Source organism: Chiloscyllium plagiosum, chromosome 4, assembly GCF_004010195.1.
Source record: "Chiloscyllium plagiosum isolate BGI_BamShark_2017 chromosome 4, ASM401019v2, whole genome shotgun sequence".
In the NCBI taxonomy this organism is placed as follows: Eukaryota; Metazoa; Chordata; class Chondrichthyes; order Orectolobiformes; family Hemiscylliidae; genus Chiloscyllium; species Chiloscyllium plagiosum.
The window spans coordinates 3,412,363-3,431,713 of record NC_057713.1 but is presented as its reverse complement, the minus strand read 5'-3'; the positions used below and the strand labels follow the sequence as shown (position 1 = coordinate 3,431,713).

Below are 19,351 nucleotides of genomic sequence, written 5' to 3'. Positions count from 1 at the left end.
GGTAGGTTTAGGACAGATGTTAGGGGTAGGTTCTTTACTCAGCGAGTTGTGAGTTCATGGAATGCTCTGCCAGTGGCAGTGGTGGACTCTCCCTCATTATGGGCATTTAAGCGGGCATTGGATAGGCATATGGAGGATAGTGGGCTAGTGTAGGTTAGGTGGGCTTGAATCGGCGCAACATCGAGGGCCGAAGGGCCTGTACTGCGCTGTATTCTTCTATGTTCTATGTTCTATTACTGAAACATCTAAATCCTGGAAGCTGCAACAATCATTCCTGTCCCTGCTCTAACCATGTCTCCGAAATGGCCACAACATCGAAGTCCCAGGTACCAACCCATGCTGCAAGTTCACCCACCTTATTCCGGATGCTCCTGGCATTGAAGTAGACACACTTCAAACCAGCGTCTTGCTTGTCGGTGCCATCTTGTGTCCCTGAAACTTGATTTTGGACCTCCCAAATCTCAACCTTTTCTATACTTGAGCTACAATTTTGGTTCCCATCCCCCTGCTGGATTAGTTTAAACCCACCCAAATAGCCTGAGCGAATTTCCCCCCGAGGATATTGGTACCCCTCTAGTTCAGATAAAGACTATCCTGCTTGTAGAGGTCCCACCTACCCCAGAAAGAGTCCCAATTATCCAAGAATCCAAAACCCACCCTCTTGCACCATACCTGTAGCCACGTGTTCAACTCCTCTCTCTCTCTCCCTATTCCTTGCCTCACTAGCACGTGGCATGGACAACAAACCAGAGACAACGACTCTGTTCTTCCTAGCTCTAAGCTTCCATCCTAGCTCCCTGAATTTCTGCCTTAAATCCCCATCTTTCTTCCTGCCTATGTCGTTGGTACCTATGTGGACCACGACTTGGGGCTGCTCCCCCTCCCCCTTAAGGATCCCAAAAACACGATCAGAGACATCACAAACCCTGGCACCTGGGAGGCAACACACCAACCGTGATTGTCTCTCATCCCCACAGAACCTCCTATCTGTCCCCCTAACTATGTCCCCAATGACTACTGCTCTGCTCCTCTTCCCCTTTCCCTTCTGAGTAGCAGGGACAGACTCTGTGCCAGAGCCCTGTACCACACTGCTTTCCCCTGGTAAGTTCCCCCCCCTCCCCAACAGTATCCAAAACGGTGTAGTTATTGTTGAGAGAAATGGCCACAGGGAATCCCTGCACTGCCAGCCTGTTCCCTTTCCGTCCCCTGACTGTAACCCATTTGCCTTTTTCTTGTAACTGAGGAGTGACTACCTCCCTGTAACTCCTCTCAATAACCCCCTCTGCCTCCCGAATGATCTGAAGTTCATCCAGCTCCAGTTCCCTAACATGGTTTTCGAGGAGCTGGAGTTGGGTGCACTTCCTGCAGGTATAATCAGCAGGGACACTAGTGGTGACCCTTATCTCCCACATTTTGCAGGAGGAACATTCAACTGCCCTAACCTCCATTCCCACTATTCTAAATTCCCAAAGAGACTGATGAAAACATAAGGAATTAAAAAAAAACTCGTTACCTTACCAGTCTGGCGCACAGGTCCTTTTTTTTTGGTTAGAGGAGGAGGATGGGTAGTGTTTTGGGTAACGCAACTACACAAATTAGTCTTCCCAGAAGTCCTTCACTCCTCTGGCAAAATGGAGGTCCGACTCCTGAGGTAAGTCGCTTTTAATGCGGGAAAACTCACCCTTCCCAGCAGCCCTCCCTTCACCTCTCCTTCTCTCCTCGCTGCTCTGGCAAAATGGAGGATGGAGGCAGAGATGCTAAACACATTCTTTTGAAAAGTACCTAGATCTGCACCTTAAAATGGTGTAAGCTGTGGGGCTATTGGCCGTATGTGAGAAGGTGGGATGAGAAGGTGGGTGTTTAAGGGTCGGCATGGACAACATGGGCAGAATGGACCCCCTCTATGCTGCACTATTTCTATTGTTCCATGATTACACACAATTCCAATATTCTGCATTTCACTGTCTTAGTTGTGGCCTTGGCATCTCTTGGTAAGACAAAGCAACCAACTTGGAGATTCTGGAGATTTCTAATTTCATGAGCAGGCACTCATTGGATGGCATGGTGGTTTCATGCTTAGCACTGCTGCCTCACAGCACCAGGGACTCCAGTTTGATTCCATTCTCTCGTGACTGTGTGTGGTGTTTGCACAATCTGCATGGATTTCCCCTGGGTGCTCCTGTTTATCCCCACAGTCCACAGATGTGCAAGTCAGGTGGATTGGCCATAGTAAATTGCCCATAGTTTTCACAGATGTGCAGGTTAGATGGATTAGCCATAGCAAATGCAAGGTTACAGGGATAGGATAGAGGGGTGGGTTCCTCTTTGGAAGGTCACTGTGACTCAATGGGCCAAATGGCCTGCTTACATTGTAGAGATTCTGATCTGTAAATCAACAACGTCTGCTAGCTCAGCCTTTTCATCAGCTAGGTGATGGCCATATACCCAAAAACTTTCTGTTTGAATTAGCCACCGAGTCATCTAAGCTGCCAGCGCGATATGATATTTTCATGTTTTGACACTAGTGACTGGGGAGAGTCGCTGAAGGCTTTAACTGCTGGAGTTCAATGGGGAATTGGGAGAGGCGTGCAGAAACAAAAGCCTCAGGGACTAAGAAGAGCTTTTGGAGAAAACAAATGCTGTACATCTCAGCCTTTCATCTGCATTAAATGTGGCAGAAACTGCAATGTCAGTGTAGGCCTCCTGAGCCACATCAGGTGATGATTAGCAAGTGTTGACCTCCATGGCCTCCAGGTGGAAGGCTACCAGCATTCTACAGTTATTCCAGTTGTGAAAAGGAAGATAAAATTGAGGTAAGAGGCCACTTCAAAAGGCCAGTTGACCGACTCCTCTTTCATATCTGATTTTATGATCAAAGCTTCTGTTAAGTATTCCTCGCCTAAACATCTTTCAGAATGCAGCATTTTGCATGGATGCCATCACTGCTTCTTTTCTGATGGCAAAGGGTCACTGGACTCAACATTCAGTCTATTTCTCTCTCTGCACATGCTGCCAGACCTGCTGAATTTCTCCAGCATTTTGTTTCAGATTTCCAGCATCCATAGTTTATTTTTGATTTGAGTTTAACTTTGGATTAATGAATAATTGTGCTAATTAAGAATTTATATTGATGGAAATATACTTGAACAAAATAAGTTGCAGTATCGTCAGATGTATTGGACCTTACTGTCTTGATATTATGTGAATGTTGACGTTCATCTTGAGCTGAACTAGTTTATAGCCAAATAAATCATATCACAAGGGACTGAAATAAAGGAATTGAAATTGTTTTGGTATTGCACAATTACTTTTAAAGTAGATAAACAAGATTATGAAACAAATCATGTGTTGGTGAATAATTCTGGTTTTCTTATTTGCTCTCAACAAATCCCTTTATTAATTTGACAGTAAGTAATAAAAAGCTGAAATACTCAGCAGGTTGAACAGCTAGTCATCCGTATAAAGAGGAGCAGATTTAACCTTTTCAAGTCAGTGAATTTGCATCAGAACTAGGAAATGTTGGATGTAGCAGATTGTACAGGGGTCTCATTGTTCTGATGTAAGATGTTCAATCTGAAAGGTTAATTCTTGGTGCAACATTGAGAGCCGAAGGGCCAGTACTGCGCTGTAATGTTTAATGTTTCTCTCTGCACAAATACAATCTGGCCCTGCTGAACATTTTGAGTTTATCCTTCAGATTGTGCTGTGGTATTTTTCTTTTGTAGGCAAAAACATCTTTCTTAGGATGCTTAAAGGCAGCACAATCTAAAAGTGTGGTGCTGGATAAAGCACAGCAGGTCAGGCAGCATCTGAGAAGCAGGAGTGTCGTGTTTTGAGCATTAGCCCTGATGAAGGGTTAATGCCTGAAAGATTGACTCTCCTGCTCCTCGGATACTGCCTGACCTGCTATGCTTTTTCCAGCGCCATGCTTTTCGACTCTGACTCTCCAGCATCTGCAGTCCTCACTTTCTCCTACGGCAGATAGTTAGCACTGCTGCCTTGCAATGCCAGGGACCTGGGTTTGAATCTACCCTCGGGCAACTGCCTTGTGAAGTTTGCACATTCTTCCCTTGTCTGTGTAGGTTTCCTTCCACGGTCCAAAGATGTGTAGGTTAGGTGGATTGACCATGGGAAATTGTCCCATAATGTCTGATGATGTGTAGGCTAGGTGGCTTAGCCTGGTGGATATACTGGGTTACAGGAATGGGATGGGTCGAGGTGGGATACTCTTTTTGGAGGGTTGGTGTGGACTTAATAGGCCGAATGGCCTGTTTCCACACTCTAGGGATTCTGTGAATGTATGAATAAGGATTTAGGAAGGCCAGACAGCTTCCTGCAATGCTGTAAATTGTCTGGTTTCTATCATTAGTGAGAATTTGGTGCATTTGAGTCTTTGTTTTCTAGTTTATTAAGTTCACTTTGCCTTCTAATCTAAACTTGCCTTTTGAATGCTTTCAGAGAATTTACTTAATGCTGGGGTGCATTTCTGCTGTTTGCCCTTCAGTTCTGTCCAAGTAGGCATTGCTTATTAGTTATAAAAACAACAGTGTTAGAAGAGCTCAGCAGACCTGGCCAAATATATGGAGAGAGAAAAACAGAGTTAGTCTTTTGAGCCTGATATACTCCCCTTCAAAATTGAAGGTGTCTAGAAAATGATGGTCTAGCAGTTGACAAAGAGGGAGAGGGAATGAATGGAACAGATGGAGAGGGTGTTCACAGCAAACGGTAAGGGAAGTACTGAAGCTAGTAGAGGAAAAATAAAGGTGGGTGCTAAGGGCAAGTGTGAGTAGTTGAAAACTTGCTGACTCCGGTTACCTTGACTATACTTTCTCACTTGCACTTTGTGTAAGTAATCCATTTCATTTTCCCAGATTCTCTATCTCTGATGCTACCTTCTAAAGGGTGTCTCTGACATGTCCTCCTTTTTTCCTCAGTTGAGGATTCCCACTACTCTGGTTGATTCCCCCTTGGGTTATCAGCTGTGTTTGACTCCTGTCCCATCCTTCTGCCCTTTGCCCTGTGACTGCCCCCCTTCTGTCCCTTTCAAGTCAACAATATGGTTCCTTTTGTCCTTGCCTTCCATCCCTCTTGCCCCAGCAGTTAAAGAATCATTCAGCAGGATGTTACAACCAAAAATGTCTCTACTCCCCTTCCTTTTTCAGCATTCCCTTCGTGATACCTAGGTCTGATCTTCCCCCACTCCTAATGCTTCCTCATCTCCCATGCTACCTCCCCGTACAATCACAAAAGGTGTAATATATGGCTTTTATGAGGTCTCCTCTACAGTGGGTGACCAGCTTGGAGAACATCTCCACTCTGTCCATAAAAATTATTCCCACCTTCCAATTGCTTGCTGTTTCAGTGCACCACTTGACCGTCATGTCAATTTAGTCTAAGTCCTGCCGTGTGCTCTAGCTAAAATCAACCTAAGCTGGAGGAACAATACCTCATTTTCCACATTTTTAGGACTCAATATTGAGTTTAGTAACTTCAGAGCATGAACACTGTCCTCCATTTTGAATACCCCCCCACACCCAGTGTCTCTCAGGAAAGCCAATCTATTATTGACTTCTTCACACCTACAGTTAAATGGTATTTTGCATCAATATCAATTCACTACTACCATTAACACTCCTTTTTGTATTTTGTTATGACCATCTCCTTCATCTGTTCCACTTGCTCCATCTCTCCTTTTTCCAGCATAATAATAACCATTATTTTCAAGCATGCCTCTGTTCAGGAGAAGTCAGATTAAAACTTCTGTCTCTCCATCGATTCTGTCGAACCTGCTGATTTTCTTCAGCATTTTCTGTTTTTATATTTGAACTTCAGTGTTATGACACGGGGTAAACTCTCCTGCTTATTATAAACCAGCAACACACAAAAGATTTATCTCGTGGTAATCTGTGAAAACTTAAGAGGCCAAGAACTATTTTAAAGTAAAAAATTAACCAGTTTATTTCTTAAAGTATAGCAGAGAATAATTACTAACAACTACTTACACTTCCTTCCTCTAACCTAGCTTTTATCTTCTACAGTACTAGTCTGATAAAACCTCCAATTAAGATTTACCAAAAATTCAAGTTTTCGTAACCAGCCAGCTGTCGAATCTTTTATTTGGTTCTTCCTGTGTCGTCTTTTCTTCTTCTTAGGAATTATACTTCACAGGTCACGGATTGATAAAGCTATCTTTAAGAGAGCTAATCTCCAGGCAGGCTGCAGATGTCGTTGGCTTGGCAGTTCTCCTCCCAACTTTTCAATTTTCCCCCCAAAGCATTGGATTGTGTTATTGGCTTTTAAGATTGTGAATATACTAAATTCAAACTTGATTAGATTTTGGAATTTTTTGAGGTATTACTTAAACTGACCTAATTCGAATCTGTTTTGTTATTTCCAGGTACCAAACTAATTTAGCTTTCGACCAAATGTTACATTGTTACCTTATTCAGAACACTTGGTGCTGTCAGGTAGTTCTGTTAGCCTTTAACTTGTAAAGGTACAGTGCACCCACATCTTCATAACATCAGTATTTTGCTTTTATTATTGTTCATCCGTTGTTCTGGGTATTGAAGAATTTTTTTCTGTGCATGAGATGTGGGCGTTGCTGGTTGAGCCAGCATTTATTGCTGAGCCCTGATTGCTCTGGAGAGGATTGTGGTGAGCTGTTTTCTTGAATCATAGCAGTCTTTGAGGTGTAGGGGTACCCAAAGTGCTATTATGAAGGGAGTTCCAAGATTTAGACCCAGCAATACTGAAGGAATGGCAATGTATTTCCAAGTCAGGATAGTGAGTGGCTCTGAGGGGTTCTTGCAGGGGGTGATGTTCCCATGCACCTGCTGCCCTTGTCCTTCAAGGTTGTTCAGAGCTTGTTTTGATCCCGCTTCTGTAAGCATCCACATCCTGTCCCATCCTTCTGCATTCTGATTAGCAATGAGCAGGAGCAGTAAGCTGCTTTTATTTTAAAACTGTTCCCACCTTCCACTCTGCCTAGTGAGATCATTGATGCTAGGTTAAGCTTCCCTAATTGTGCAATATAACATACTGCCTACTTCAGCTTTTCAAATGAGCCATCTCATTGATCGCTGTGGTGTTTGTTTTTTATTGGGAAGTGGCGGTGATGTGGCTGGGCTAGAAAGTTTGGTCCCTCCAGCCTGCTGTGCCATTCAGTAGGAACATGGCTGATTCAATATTCTTCATGTCCACTTTCCACAGGTTTCCCTAAAACCATTGATTCCCCGATTGATCAAAAATCTATCTCAGCCTTAACTGTATACAAGGACTCTGCTCCCACAGCTGTCTCTGGCAAGAAATTCCAAAGACTCCCAATTCTCTAAGAAAATAAATTCTTCCTCATTTCAGTGATAAATTGATGCCTTGCCTCTTTAATTTTGAGACTGTGCTCTCTGGTCCTCCTCTCTCCCATAGGGCAAACATCCTCTCTGCATTGACCCTGTCAAACCCCTTAAGAATCCCACATGTTTCAATGTGATCACCTCTCATTCTTCTAAATTCCAGTGAGCAGAATCCCAATCTGTTTAATCTTTGCTCATAAGACAATCCCTCCATGATGGAGATCATTTTAGTGAAACTTCCCTGAAATGTCTCTAACGAAATACTATCTTAGGGGACCAAAACTGTCCACTGCATCTTGTCTCACCAGCATCTTGTACAGTTGCAGTAAAACTTCCCTACTGTACATTCTAGCTTCTTTGAAATAAAAGCCAATATTCCATTAGCCTTCCCGATTACCCGCTGCACCTTTTTGCTAGCTTTGTGTTTCGTGCACAAGTAGCTGCAAGTTGTGTTGCTGCTTTCTGCAGTTTTTCTTCATTTAATAATATTCTGTCCTTTTGTCCTCCCTTCCAAAATGAGCATTTTCATATTTTTCCACATTATATTACTAGTACCAACTTTTTGCCTATTTAATTCATAACTCTCTGTAAATTGTTTGTACCTCTTACAACTTGCTTTTCCAGTTACGTTTGTCATCTGCAAATTTGGCTGCAGTACATTTATTCTTTACAATTCAATCAGTTTATAATAAACATACTTTTTACTCTTGATTCTGATCTCCAGCATCTGCAGTCCTCACTTTCGTCTTCACCAATTTAAGAACCATCGCTAGTACCTTAAGTGGTGTGCAGTAAATGCTGACTTTGTTGGTAACATTCACATCCATGTTCATTAATTAAATTATCTTTATTGCATGAGAGTAGGCTTAGGAGACTGATGACTTATTCCTGTTCCTATTTCTTAAGTTTGCACAAACCAAGTGGGCACTTGAGATTATTTTCCATGTCTCTTCAGATGAAGTGTTTATTTTGTGTAGGGGGATAGAAAAAAGTTCGACCTCTGTGTTTACTAGGATTTTTTAAAAAAATGTAACCTCTCTTACATATTGCATCTGCTTATTTTCCTTGCCCTTTACCTTCTAAAAATGCTATTTCTAAATATTCTACATGTAAATGTGCTCAATGTGAATTGGTTTATGTACAGTGTGTCCTGGTGAAAAAGAGTATAAACTCAGTTTCCAGTAAAAGTTGACTTTTGTGGGATTCTCAATTTCTCAGCAACTGTATTGAACTGACTTAATTTTTTATTTATTTATATTGACAAATAAACTCAAAAGGGAAATTAAGTGCTGGTAATTGGTGGTCATAGTATGAAACAAAAGGCTTGTAAAGGAATCAGTTTAAGAGCTAGCTGCATCTATTTTCAGAGAAGCTTGGACCTCAGTTTATTGTATTTAACACCAGTGTAATAATCTGGTGACACTGTAAATATTAGCTCAGCATAGCAGTGTAGTGTTTCACTACCAGTTAAAACTGGCAGCATGCTGGACTAAATCAGCAAAAATAGTCATTCTATTTTGATCACATGAAGATTGGTGCTAGTAGATGTGCCATGTTGATTCAGTTGAACTTGAGTAGTTGTTACATCTGTAAAGAGCTTAGATAATCATCTTCCAGCAGATAATCCTTAACAGTATTTTGGTCATGGATGTAAGTGATTTGCGTGGAGTTATTTTTCTGTCGTAGAAAATATTTTTATTCCTTACCAATGGAATTTAAGTAGCTTAATTGCATGCGCATGTTTGATTTTTAAAAAATAGTCACATTCAAGGCTTTGAAATATAAATGAGTCGTAGTTATACAGTGGTAGTCTTTCATAACACCTAGGGGAGTTCAAAGTTGAGGGCATATTTTTAAGGAGAGAGGAGAAAGATTTAAGAGACCTGAAGGACAAATTTTTCATACAGAAGGTGGCACGTACGTGGAATGAACTGCCCAAGGCAGTAGTCGATGCAGATACAGTTACAAAATTTTAAAAGATAATTGGACTGGTATGTGAATAGGAAAGGTTGAGAGGAATAGGAAAGGTTGAGAGGAATATGGGCCAAACACAAGCAAATGGGACTAGCTTAGTTTAGGGAAAACTGTTTGACATGGACAAGATGGATGGAAGGGTCTGTTTCATGCTGTATGACTATAACATGGCTGTTAAGATCCATAACGTTAAAATGTATTATAGCTGGACCCCATTAATAAGAAAACCCCTATCTTCTCATTTAAATAAAGATTTACTTCTTTTGGGAGCCAAGAAATCCCCATGCTATAAATGAATTCAAGGTTTGTTGAACCATGCCATAACACAGTGCAGGGTTATTGGTTAGGCAGGGGATTAGCACCCAAGTTTAAATGCTTAAAGAGCCAGTGCAAATCGGGTAAGCTAAATAGCTTTACTGCACTGTATCACTTCTGCAATTCTGTGACTTTCACTGTAGTTGAGTAAATTGTGTGCTTTACTGACGAAGCTTACCTCTGAAATAAAATAAATTATAACTTGAACAGTTGAGGGGTTAGGCAGTATATAAAACTGTATAATCCCTCAAATTGTTAACCTTTTATTTGAATTTCTAGGTTGGGAGTGGTAATTTTTGTCATTAACATTTTACTAAATTTATTCTTTGAAAAACAAGCTCACTCTGCTTTAAGTTAAAGTACTGAACGAATGCAAGAGCCATGCTGTTAGATTGCACAATAGCATCTCCCCAATAATTTTCATCAAATCAATTTGCCTCTGGTGCAGATTGCAAACTGAAAATGATGTGGTCTTCACTGGCTTCTAAGAATGTCTGGCAGAGATGTCACCAAAGTAGACTTGGTTCCACTCATACAGATGCTGTATAATTAGTCACAACTGTCTAATTTGTCTGTATTTGTAACTTATTTAAATGGCAGAATATCTGCATTTGTGTCGTGACCTCTCAAGCTTTTAAAAGGAACAGGCAGGAAGGCGATATTTATAGAATGAGAAACTGTAGCAAATAGATTTCAATTCAGACAAGTGCAATTTCATCCACTTTTACTTGGAGATAGAACAGCAGCCTTTGGAACTGGTAAGATGTTAGACACAATGGTGGTCTAGGTGTACAAATCATGAAGCATAGAAAGCAATCAAGAAGACTAATAGAAAGTTGGTCTTTCTATCCAGTAGACCTGGTAGTCACAATCATGTTTCACCGATGCAAAACCAGACCTAGAATCCTGAGAGTTAAAAGATTATTTTTATTTTCAGTCACCTCCCATTTTACACTGATCAAAATTTTCAATTTACTCAGAACGTCATCACCTACTTCTTATTCTACCCAAAGTTCAATTTTAAGTTATTCCTCGCGTATTGATTGATGCCAACTGATGTCCAAAGCATTACATTTTAAATCCTCTGGTTCTTCAATCCATCCTTAATCTAACTTATCTCTGCAGATTTATTAGAGGTGATGCATTTAATACGAAGCTAGATAAATATATGGAGGAGAAAGAACTAGAAGGACAAGTTGGCATACAATTAAATAGGTGGGAGCCTGTTTGTGTGAGCATCGACATATACTTGTTGGGCTGTGTGGCTTATTCGTAAGTTGCACATTACTAGATAAGAATAAATTGAAAGTGTTTTTGTTACTCTGCTCAATTTTACCCCAGATCAGTTTTTATTCCCCTGAGATTTTTGAGATTTTGGAGCAACTGTACAAACCGCACTTCACGTGCCGTCACAAGGGCACCTGTGCAACCTCCTGGGAAAATGAGCGGATTGTGTAAACATTTTGCACTTGTACCTTTGTTCCGCACCTCTTCATGACTTGTGAGTTTGCCATTATGGTGGGGTGATAGTGGCATAATCGTAATGTTACTGAGTAATAATCCAGAGGCCTTTGCTAATGCAATGCTAATCAGCATTGATTTCCTTCTTAAAAACCTCTCTGGTTCACTATTGTCCTTTCGGGAAGAAAATCTGCTGTGTATACCTGGTCTGGCCTAATTGTGATTCCATATCCATAACCATGTGGTTGACTCTAGCAAGCCACTCATTTTAAGAGTAATTAGTGCAATTAAATATGGGCCATGCTTGCTGAAGAAGGCCTTATGCCCGAAACGTCAATTCTCCTGCTCCTTGGATGCTGCCTGGCCTGCTATGCTTTTCCAGCACCACATTTTTCAACCATGCTAGCAATGCCCACATCCCATGAAAGAATAAATAAAACAAACATTGTCCAGCAGTTTACTTTTAAATGTTTCTGATTGGAAATATCAAAGTCAGGAATTAAGTTCTCTCTGACTGACTGTGATCAGGGTAAACTATCTCTCTACCATCTTCTTCCCCTTCACTGGCTAACAGACTATCTCACTGAATTTCACAATCATAACCAGACTGGTGCTGATGGTGTTTCTGTTTTGTTCCCTGTACTGTCACCTCTCTCAATACTTCACAGTGAGGGACGACATAGGTAAGAGAAAGGGAAAGAAAAAACACAATGCATTCTGAATTAACAGGGGATTCCTGTGGAAGTTCTCATAGCCTTATAAGCCCTCCAGATCACTTCTGAAGAAAACCAACAATGTTGCATGCAATACATCGACTCTGGCTTTATTTAAGTTATTTACTTGGGATTGCGTTTGCTTCATTGCACTTGAATTGGGTACTATTTACTACTTGCATCAGTGCGTCTAAACAAGGCATTAATGTGAGTAAGCACAGCTGTTTCAGTCCAAATTAAGCTGAGCACTTCAAGCAGCAATTTTGACATTGATCTTAATGCAAGTGATTAATTATTTTTGGTTAATTTAGGTGACTGCCTGTTGTAAATGTGCTGAGGGGCTGTGCTGTACTGGTTACCTTTGCATGAGTTTTACCCTCATCGCCTTTGGCCATGCTTGTTTAACTACACTACTATGAAGTGCGTGGGACATTTGCCTGCGTTCAAGGCAATGTAGCAATGAAAGTTTTTAAAAAAAAAGTTGTTGTCACTGAACCTCTATCTTTTCTGCTTGTGATTAGCCCTCCATTATCACGCAGAAATTTTTATTGGGAGGTTTATCTTCAAGCAATTGTGTCTGGAAGATTTAAAACTTTGGAGTAAAATTGTCTTGACCACGTAACTTGTTTGTACTGGTTTTTGAGGGGGTATGGTGTTCTCCCCATGCACCCGGGACACTTACAGAAATTACTGGTGTCAGTTTGGCTTGAAAGGGAATATATCTGACCTTGAGTCAGAAAGTCATGAGTTCAAACCGAACTGCAAAAATCGCATTTGAAAGTGTAGTGCTGACAGAGTGCAGCATTGTTGAAGATGCCTTCTGTTTCAACTGAGGGTTAAGGTCTTTATTTACCCAAATGCAAAAGAATCAACCGCAGAACATTCTCGATTGGCTGTTAGTCGTCCCACAATCAGCAGCCATTGCAATTGATTTAGTTTGTTTCTTGTTGTTAGAGATAACGCGATTTGTGATGAAAACTTGTCGATAATTGCAATTCAGAAACAGATTATTCAGTTCAATTTGCATGAGTTGACATTTGCATCCAGTTCTCAGTTGATAGGGACTCTATCACTATGCCATAAGAACACTATCTCTGGACCAGGAGGTTTAAGTCCCAGAAGTATGTCATAACACACCTGAGCAGTTTGATTGAAAATATCTCTCCTAAAGACCTGTTCTATTTAATGTCAAAATTAGTTTGTGTGCTGGAAAAGCACAGCAGGTCAGGCAGCATCCAAGGAGCAGGAAAATCGACATTTCTGGCAAAAGCCCTTGATCAGGAAAGGCTTTTCAAGGGCTTTTGCCCGAAATGTCGATTTTCCTGCTCTGTAGAAAGAAATTTTCCTATGCTCTAAATTTTACATTTAACCTTGAGTTTATGCCCTCATTTCTTAACTCCTTTATCACGAGAAACTGATTTCCATTTCCACACGTTTCCATTCTGAATTCATTTTAAATATACTAATCATCCTGTGAAATCTTTGGGTGGCAAAAGGGCAAATTTTTCAAGTTGTGTTTATATTTATATTTTAGCAAAGCAATTTCACCCTGATAAGGTAATCCTTATCTGAAGACTCTGTATTGTTCCACGAACACTAAAATAAGTGCTGCATGCAGTTGATCAACTAAGATCAAAAAGTGCAAGTTGCCTGTTGCATTCTCCTGGGACATTGGGGCAAAATTTAAATAAACAGAAACATTAACTCTTTCTCTTTCCAGAGATACTTGACCTACAGTTTGGGCGGCACGGTGGTTCAGTGGTTAGCACTGCGGCCTCACAGCGCCAGAGACCCAGGTTCGATTCCAACCTCGGGCGACAGTCTGTGTGGAGTTTGCACATTCTTGCTGTGTCTGTGTGGGTTTCCTCCAGGTGCTCCGGTTTCCTCCCAAAGATGTGCAGGTTAGGTGAATTGGCCATGCTAAAATTGCCCGTAGTGTGCACAGATGTGTAGATTAGGGGTAAATGTAGAGTTAATGGAGAATGGGTTTTGGTGGGATACTCTTTGGAGGGTCAGTGTAGACTTGTAGGGCCGAATGGCCTGTTTCCACACTGCAGAGATTCCATGGATTCTATAAGGACCGCTAGCATTTTCTGTTTCAGATTTCCAAACCTGCAATATCGTACTTATGAGCTATAACAATTTGACTGTGATATACTACTTTTTCTGTCTTTGTTGCAGTTTCTAATTAGTCTTCTCATCATTTTTACTCTTACACAAGTGTTAATATAGACAATCGCATACAGACAAACTTGTTGATTTTTCTCAACAATTTGGCTATTGAAAGGCAAGAATAGTCATGAAACAACTGATATAGCCTTTAATAAATGAACTTCAAAGTAGCTGTTGTAAAACCTAAAGTATGTCACTGAGCCATTTAGGGGAGGTATTATGTCAGATGACTAAACACTTGATCAAAGAGTTAGATTTTGAGTATCTTAAAGCTGGAAAGTGCGATAAAGATATTTGAGAGGGCATTCCAAAGCTTTGGAGCTAAGGCAGTGAAAGGCACAGCCAGTGATGGAGAGATTATGATTAGAATTGCACAAAGACCAAGATTAGTGAAGATTCCTGAGTACTTATTCACTTGCCTTTCTAAAGATGTTGAATCTGCTTCTGCCCTTTCAGACATTTGAGATCACTTCTCCAATCAAACTACGTACAATGTTAGCACGTTAGCCACACTCAGTGTAAAATGCTGCAATTTGGTTTTTGTACCTGAATTAGGAAACTGAATAAGTCAAATTTCAATTCTTAATAATTATCGGCCATGGTCTCTCCCTATTATTGTCACCCCCACCAACTCTTGAACATTCTTGGACCACTGTGCACCTCCAGTTCTCTTGTCTCTCCTCCGTATGTTTCACGTCATCATTGAAGCCCTTCCCTCCATTCCTTAAGACTGTAAAAACTCCATGATGTGCTTCTCAATCGCGCTGTCTCCTGAGTCAGTTCTGATTGGCTGGCAAGAGTGTTCTGAACCAATCCACACTTTTCCTATCTGGTATGAATTGTTGCCTCTATGAAATTTGGAATTCTTGTGTCTGTCCCAAGCGTAAGACAAAAATAAAATTAGAAAGCTTGCATCTTTTCAGCAATGCAGGAATCAAGTTCTGAACTATCTAAGTATTTTTCTTTGGCATCAAAATAATTTTGTTGAATTGTGGAAGTGAATCAGCTGAAGAGAGGACTTTTGGCAATAGCCGTCTTGTTTTGTTGAGCCCTTCTCTTGTGCTGCCTTAGTTTACTGCATAACACCCAAGATCCGATTGTACTGAAGTACAAGCCCCATTAATTGGATCGCTGTGCCAGAATTCACTTGTTGCTGGAAAAGCGCAGCAGGTCAGGCAGCATCCAAGGAGCAGGAGAATTGACGTTTCGGGCATGAGCCCTTCTTCAGGAATCCTGAATGAGTATGAGTACTTGCATGAGTATGCCATTCAGCCTGCTCTGTCATTCATGGTTGATCTGATTATAACCTCAAATCTGCATTTATGCCTACCCTGATTACCTTTCACCCCCTTGCTTAAGAATCTATTGATTTCTGCCTTAAAAATATTTGAGGAGCCACCATTTCAGGAAGAGCATTCCAAAGATTCATGACTTCTGAGATAAAAATGTCTTTTTTTAGAAAGCAAGGGCTACCTATTTAAAACAATGATCCTTGTTTGTAGATTCCCCTATAAAATGATGACTCTGTCTACCCTATCAAGAACCCTCAGAATCTTATATATTTCAATTGGTTCATCTCATAATCTTTTCAACTCCAGAGAACATGAATCAAACCTTTTGTCATATAACAATCTGTGAATTCCAGATATTAGTCCAGAAAAAAACCTTCCCTGAACTGCTTCCGTTGCATTAACATTCCTGCTTAATTGAGGTGATTAATACTGTACTCTGGATGTGATCTCACCAGTGCCCTGTGTAACTTGAGCGAAACCTCAAATTTTGTGTTCAGTTCCTCTCATGCTAATAATCTGTTAGCTGTCCTAATTGCTTGCTGTACCTACTCCGTGATGTTGTATTTTATGCACTGGGATTCTGCATCCCAGGACTCCCTGATCTCTATTAGTAAAGATAATATGCTTTCTGCTTCCTATCAAAATGGACAGTTTCACATTTTCCCACATTACACTCTATTTCCTAAAACTTTGTCCACTCACCTAACCTAAATATATATTTTATCATTGTATAGCCTCCTTGCATCCTCTCAGAACTTAGCTTCCCCCTTATCTTTGTGTCATCATTAAATTTGGCATCTATACCTTCTATGACTTGATCTAAGTGTCCCAGCAGTGGACCTACCCAGGCCCTGATCTGAAACATTAATGCTCATTCCTTCTCCACTGGTGTTGCTTTTACAAATTTGTTCTGATGTGAGTGTCACTGGCAGGGCCAGCATTTACTTCATCCATTCCTGCTTAAGCTGGAAGAGATAGTGTTGATCCATCACCTTCAATCACTGTAGTTCTTCTGATTCCACTGAGTGGTGGCTGCCATTTCGGTTTTATACTTTGGATTTCTGGCCTCCACCTCCTGATGTTGCCAGGCTTGCTGTGTTCTTCCAACCTCCTGCTTGTCTATCCACAATATTTATACCCATTAGGCCTCATGACCTTGTGTTGTCCCTTGTTACTGTGCCATCTAGTGGTAGAATCAAGTGGCAAGCCATTTGATTTATTTATTATCACGTGCACTTATAAGTACAGTGAAAAGTTTAGTTAATGAGCAGTATTGGCAGCAAGGACATACAGATCATAGGGTGAAAACAAAACTTAGAGACATACAGGCTATGTCGCATAGGGCATGCCCTAGGCAAGATCAACATTAGCAAGATCAGCATTATTTGAGGCTAGAGAGTCCATTCCTCATTCTTATAAAGGCCAGGAGGAAGTTCTTCCTGAGCCTGCTGCTGCATGTGTTCAAGCTTCTGTATCTTCTGCCTGCCGGAAATGATTCTAGGAGAGCATTACTGGGGTACGATGGGTCTTTGTTGGCAGCCTTTTTATGGCAACGAGCCGTATAGATGGATGGTAGTATGGTTTCTGTGATGGTTTGGCTGTGCACACAACCTTTTGTAGTTTCTTACAGTCCTGGGCAGAGGGGTTGCCGTACCAGGCTGTTACGCACCTGGACAGTATGCTTTAAATGGTGATTTGGCAAAAGTTGGTGAGGGTGCTTATGAATATGCCAAATTTCCTGAACCTCCAGTGGAAGAAAAGGCATTATTGTGCCGCCTTGACTGTCACATCTATGTGGGAAGTCCAAGTCATTGAGCATCTTTAAGATAGATGAATAGGCAAGGGTTACAGGGAGAAGGCAGGAGAATGGGGTTGAGAAACATATCAGCCATGATCAAGTGGCAAAGACAACTTGAGGGGCTGAATGGCCTAATTCTGCTGTTATGTCTTGTTTCTTAATGAGGGGAAAATGGGAGGTAACACACTTTTACGGGCAGCATAGAGGAGATGAGTATTGTTTAAATGGAGAAAATCTGCAGAAAGCAATGGCACCGAGTGATTTAGCAATCCTCATCCAAAAATCACATGAAGCTGGCATCCAAGTTCATCATGTAATATGAAAGACAAATGGAACTTCGGCCTTTATTTCAAAAGGAATGCAGTACAAAAGTGGAGAGGTCTTGCTAAAATTATACAAGGCACTGATCAAATCTCAGCTGGAATACTGTGAATAGTTTTAATCCCCTTTATCTAAGGAAAGATATACTGACATTGGCAGGAGTTCAAAGAAGGTTCGCTAGATTGATTCCATATATGGAGGGACTCTCTTGTGAGGAGAGGCCTATACTTATTGGAGTGCAGAAGAATGAGAGGTGACCCTGTTCTGACAGATGAGGAATTTCTTCTCTCACTGGGTAGTGAATCTGTGAGATTCTTTTCCGCAGAGGGCAGTCGAGGCTGGGTTGTTGATGAAAGTGAGGACTGGAAATCAGAGTTGAGAGTTGAAGTGACATTTCGGTATAAGCCTTTCATCAGGATGAAGGGCTTATGCCCGAAACATCGCTTCTCCTGCTCCTCTGATGCTGCCTGACCTGCTGTGCTTTTCCAGCACCACACACTCGAGACTGGGTTCTTAAGTATTTTGAAGACTGAAATGGACAGATTTTTAATCAGTAAGGGGAATCAAGGGTTGTGAGGAAAAGGCAGGAAGGTGGAGTTGTGGATTACCAGATCAGCCATGATAACATTGAATGAAAGAGCAATCTCATTGGACTGAATGGCCTACTTCTGTCCTATATCTTAATGACCCAGCCTCGACAGCCCACTGTGGTAAATCAGTTGCGCACAGTTACTTTCCATATCTGTCAGAAATTTGCCATTGCTGACTGGGAAGTAAGTATTGGTCAGGACACCAGACTCCTGAACTCTCCCTTCTCCTCTTAATAATAGTGCCTTAGGATCATTTTTGTTCACTTCAGAGAGCTGATGAGCCCTTGGTTTAATGCTTGATTTGAAAAACAGCACTTCTGACAGTGTAGCACTCATTCATTAATGCTGTGGAATGTCAGCCATAATTATTGCGCTTACATCTTCTCCCAGTGGCATTTGAACTATTAAAATTCAAAAGTTTGTGAATATTAAGCTTGGGAATTTTGCAAATACCATTTATATTTTTCTTCATGACACTCAATTCTTGGATTATTCCTGTGTTGATTTGACTCCCAGTCTTCTGACTGTGAAAGTTAAATTTTCTTCATTGCTTTCATCTCTCCATCCTTATTTGGTTCCCACTAACTTTTGCTTGTTTTTCTTTGCCTTGTCTCTTACTGCCATTAAATTATGCAATGTGACAGTGTGGCTGTTTGATCATCCTAAATTGCTGTTTAAAATGTCCTCATGTCACATTTGGTTCTGTTGCCAGTTTTGTTAAATCCAAATCCTTTGATTACCAACTGTTTCATAAATTCTTCTTTTCTCTCTCCTGATCTTTGTTTCCACTCCCCTTATTGTCTCTACTTCTCTCATTGTCCCCTTCCTTCCACCACTTTTTTTTTTCACTCCATTTTCTTTCTCCAGGTGCGTAATCTGCGATTAGAGCAGGAGCAAGAGAAAAACAAAATACTTTCAGAAGCTTTGCAAACTCTGGCCTGTGAACATCATGAACTTGAACAGTCTTTAGTCAAAGGGTCCCCTCCCCAGAGTGTATTGAGTGATGATGAATTCTACGATGCTCTTTCAGGTCAGTGAATTTTTTTTCTATTGATTCATGAGATGATGGTGCTGCTGCCCTTGAACTGAGTGGCTTGCTAGGCCATTCGTAGGGCTGTTTGGAGTCAACTTGGTATGGTCAACTGAAAATAGTTCCTTCCCTAAAAGTCAATTATGGAGTCATAAAGATGTACAGCACATAAACAGACTCTTCCATCCAACTCATCCATGCCGACAAGATATTATAAATTAATCTACTCCCATTTGTCAGCATTTGGCCCATTTCTCTCTGAACCCTTCCTATTCATAGGCACCCAGATGCCTTTTTAAATGCTGTAATTGTACAAGCCTCCACCACTTCCTT

The 19,351-nt window shown here is 41.0% G+C and overlaps 1 protein-coding gene across 4 annotated transcripts in view; it reads left to right on the top strand.

The window, feature by feature from the left end:
* Window positions 1-19,351, top strand: part of osbpl1a (oxysterol binding protein-like 1A) — a 205,354-nt gene that overhangs the window by 109,001 nt on the left and 77,002 nt on the right. For all 4 annotated transcript variants that reach the window (XM_043687612.1, XM_043687608.1, XM_043687611.1 and 1 more), the window contains exon 16: window positions 18,856-19,018. In XM_043687612.1, coding sequence (XP_043543547.1) covers window positions 18,856-19,018 — 163 coding nt within the window. The remainder of the gene's footprint in view (window positions 1-18,855; window positions 19,019-19,351) is intronic.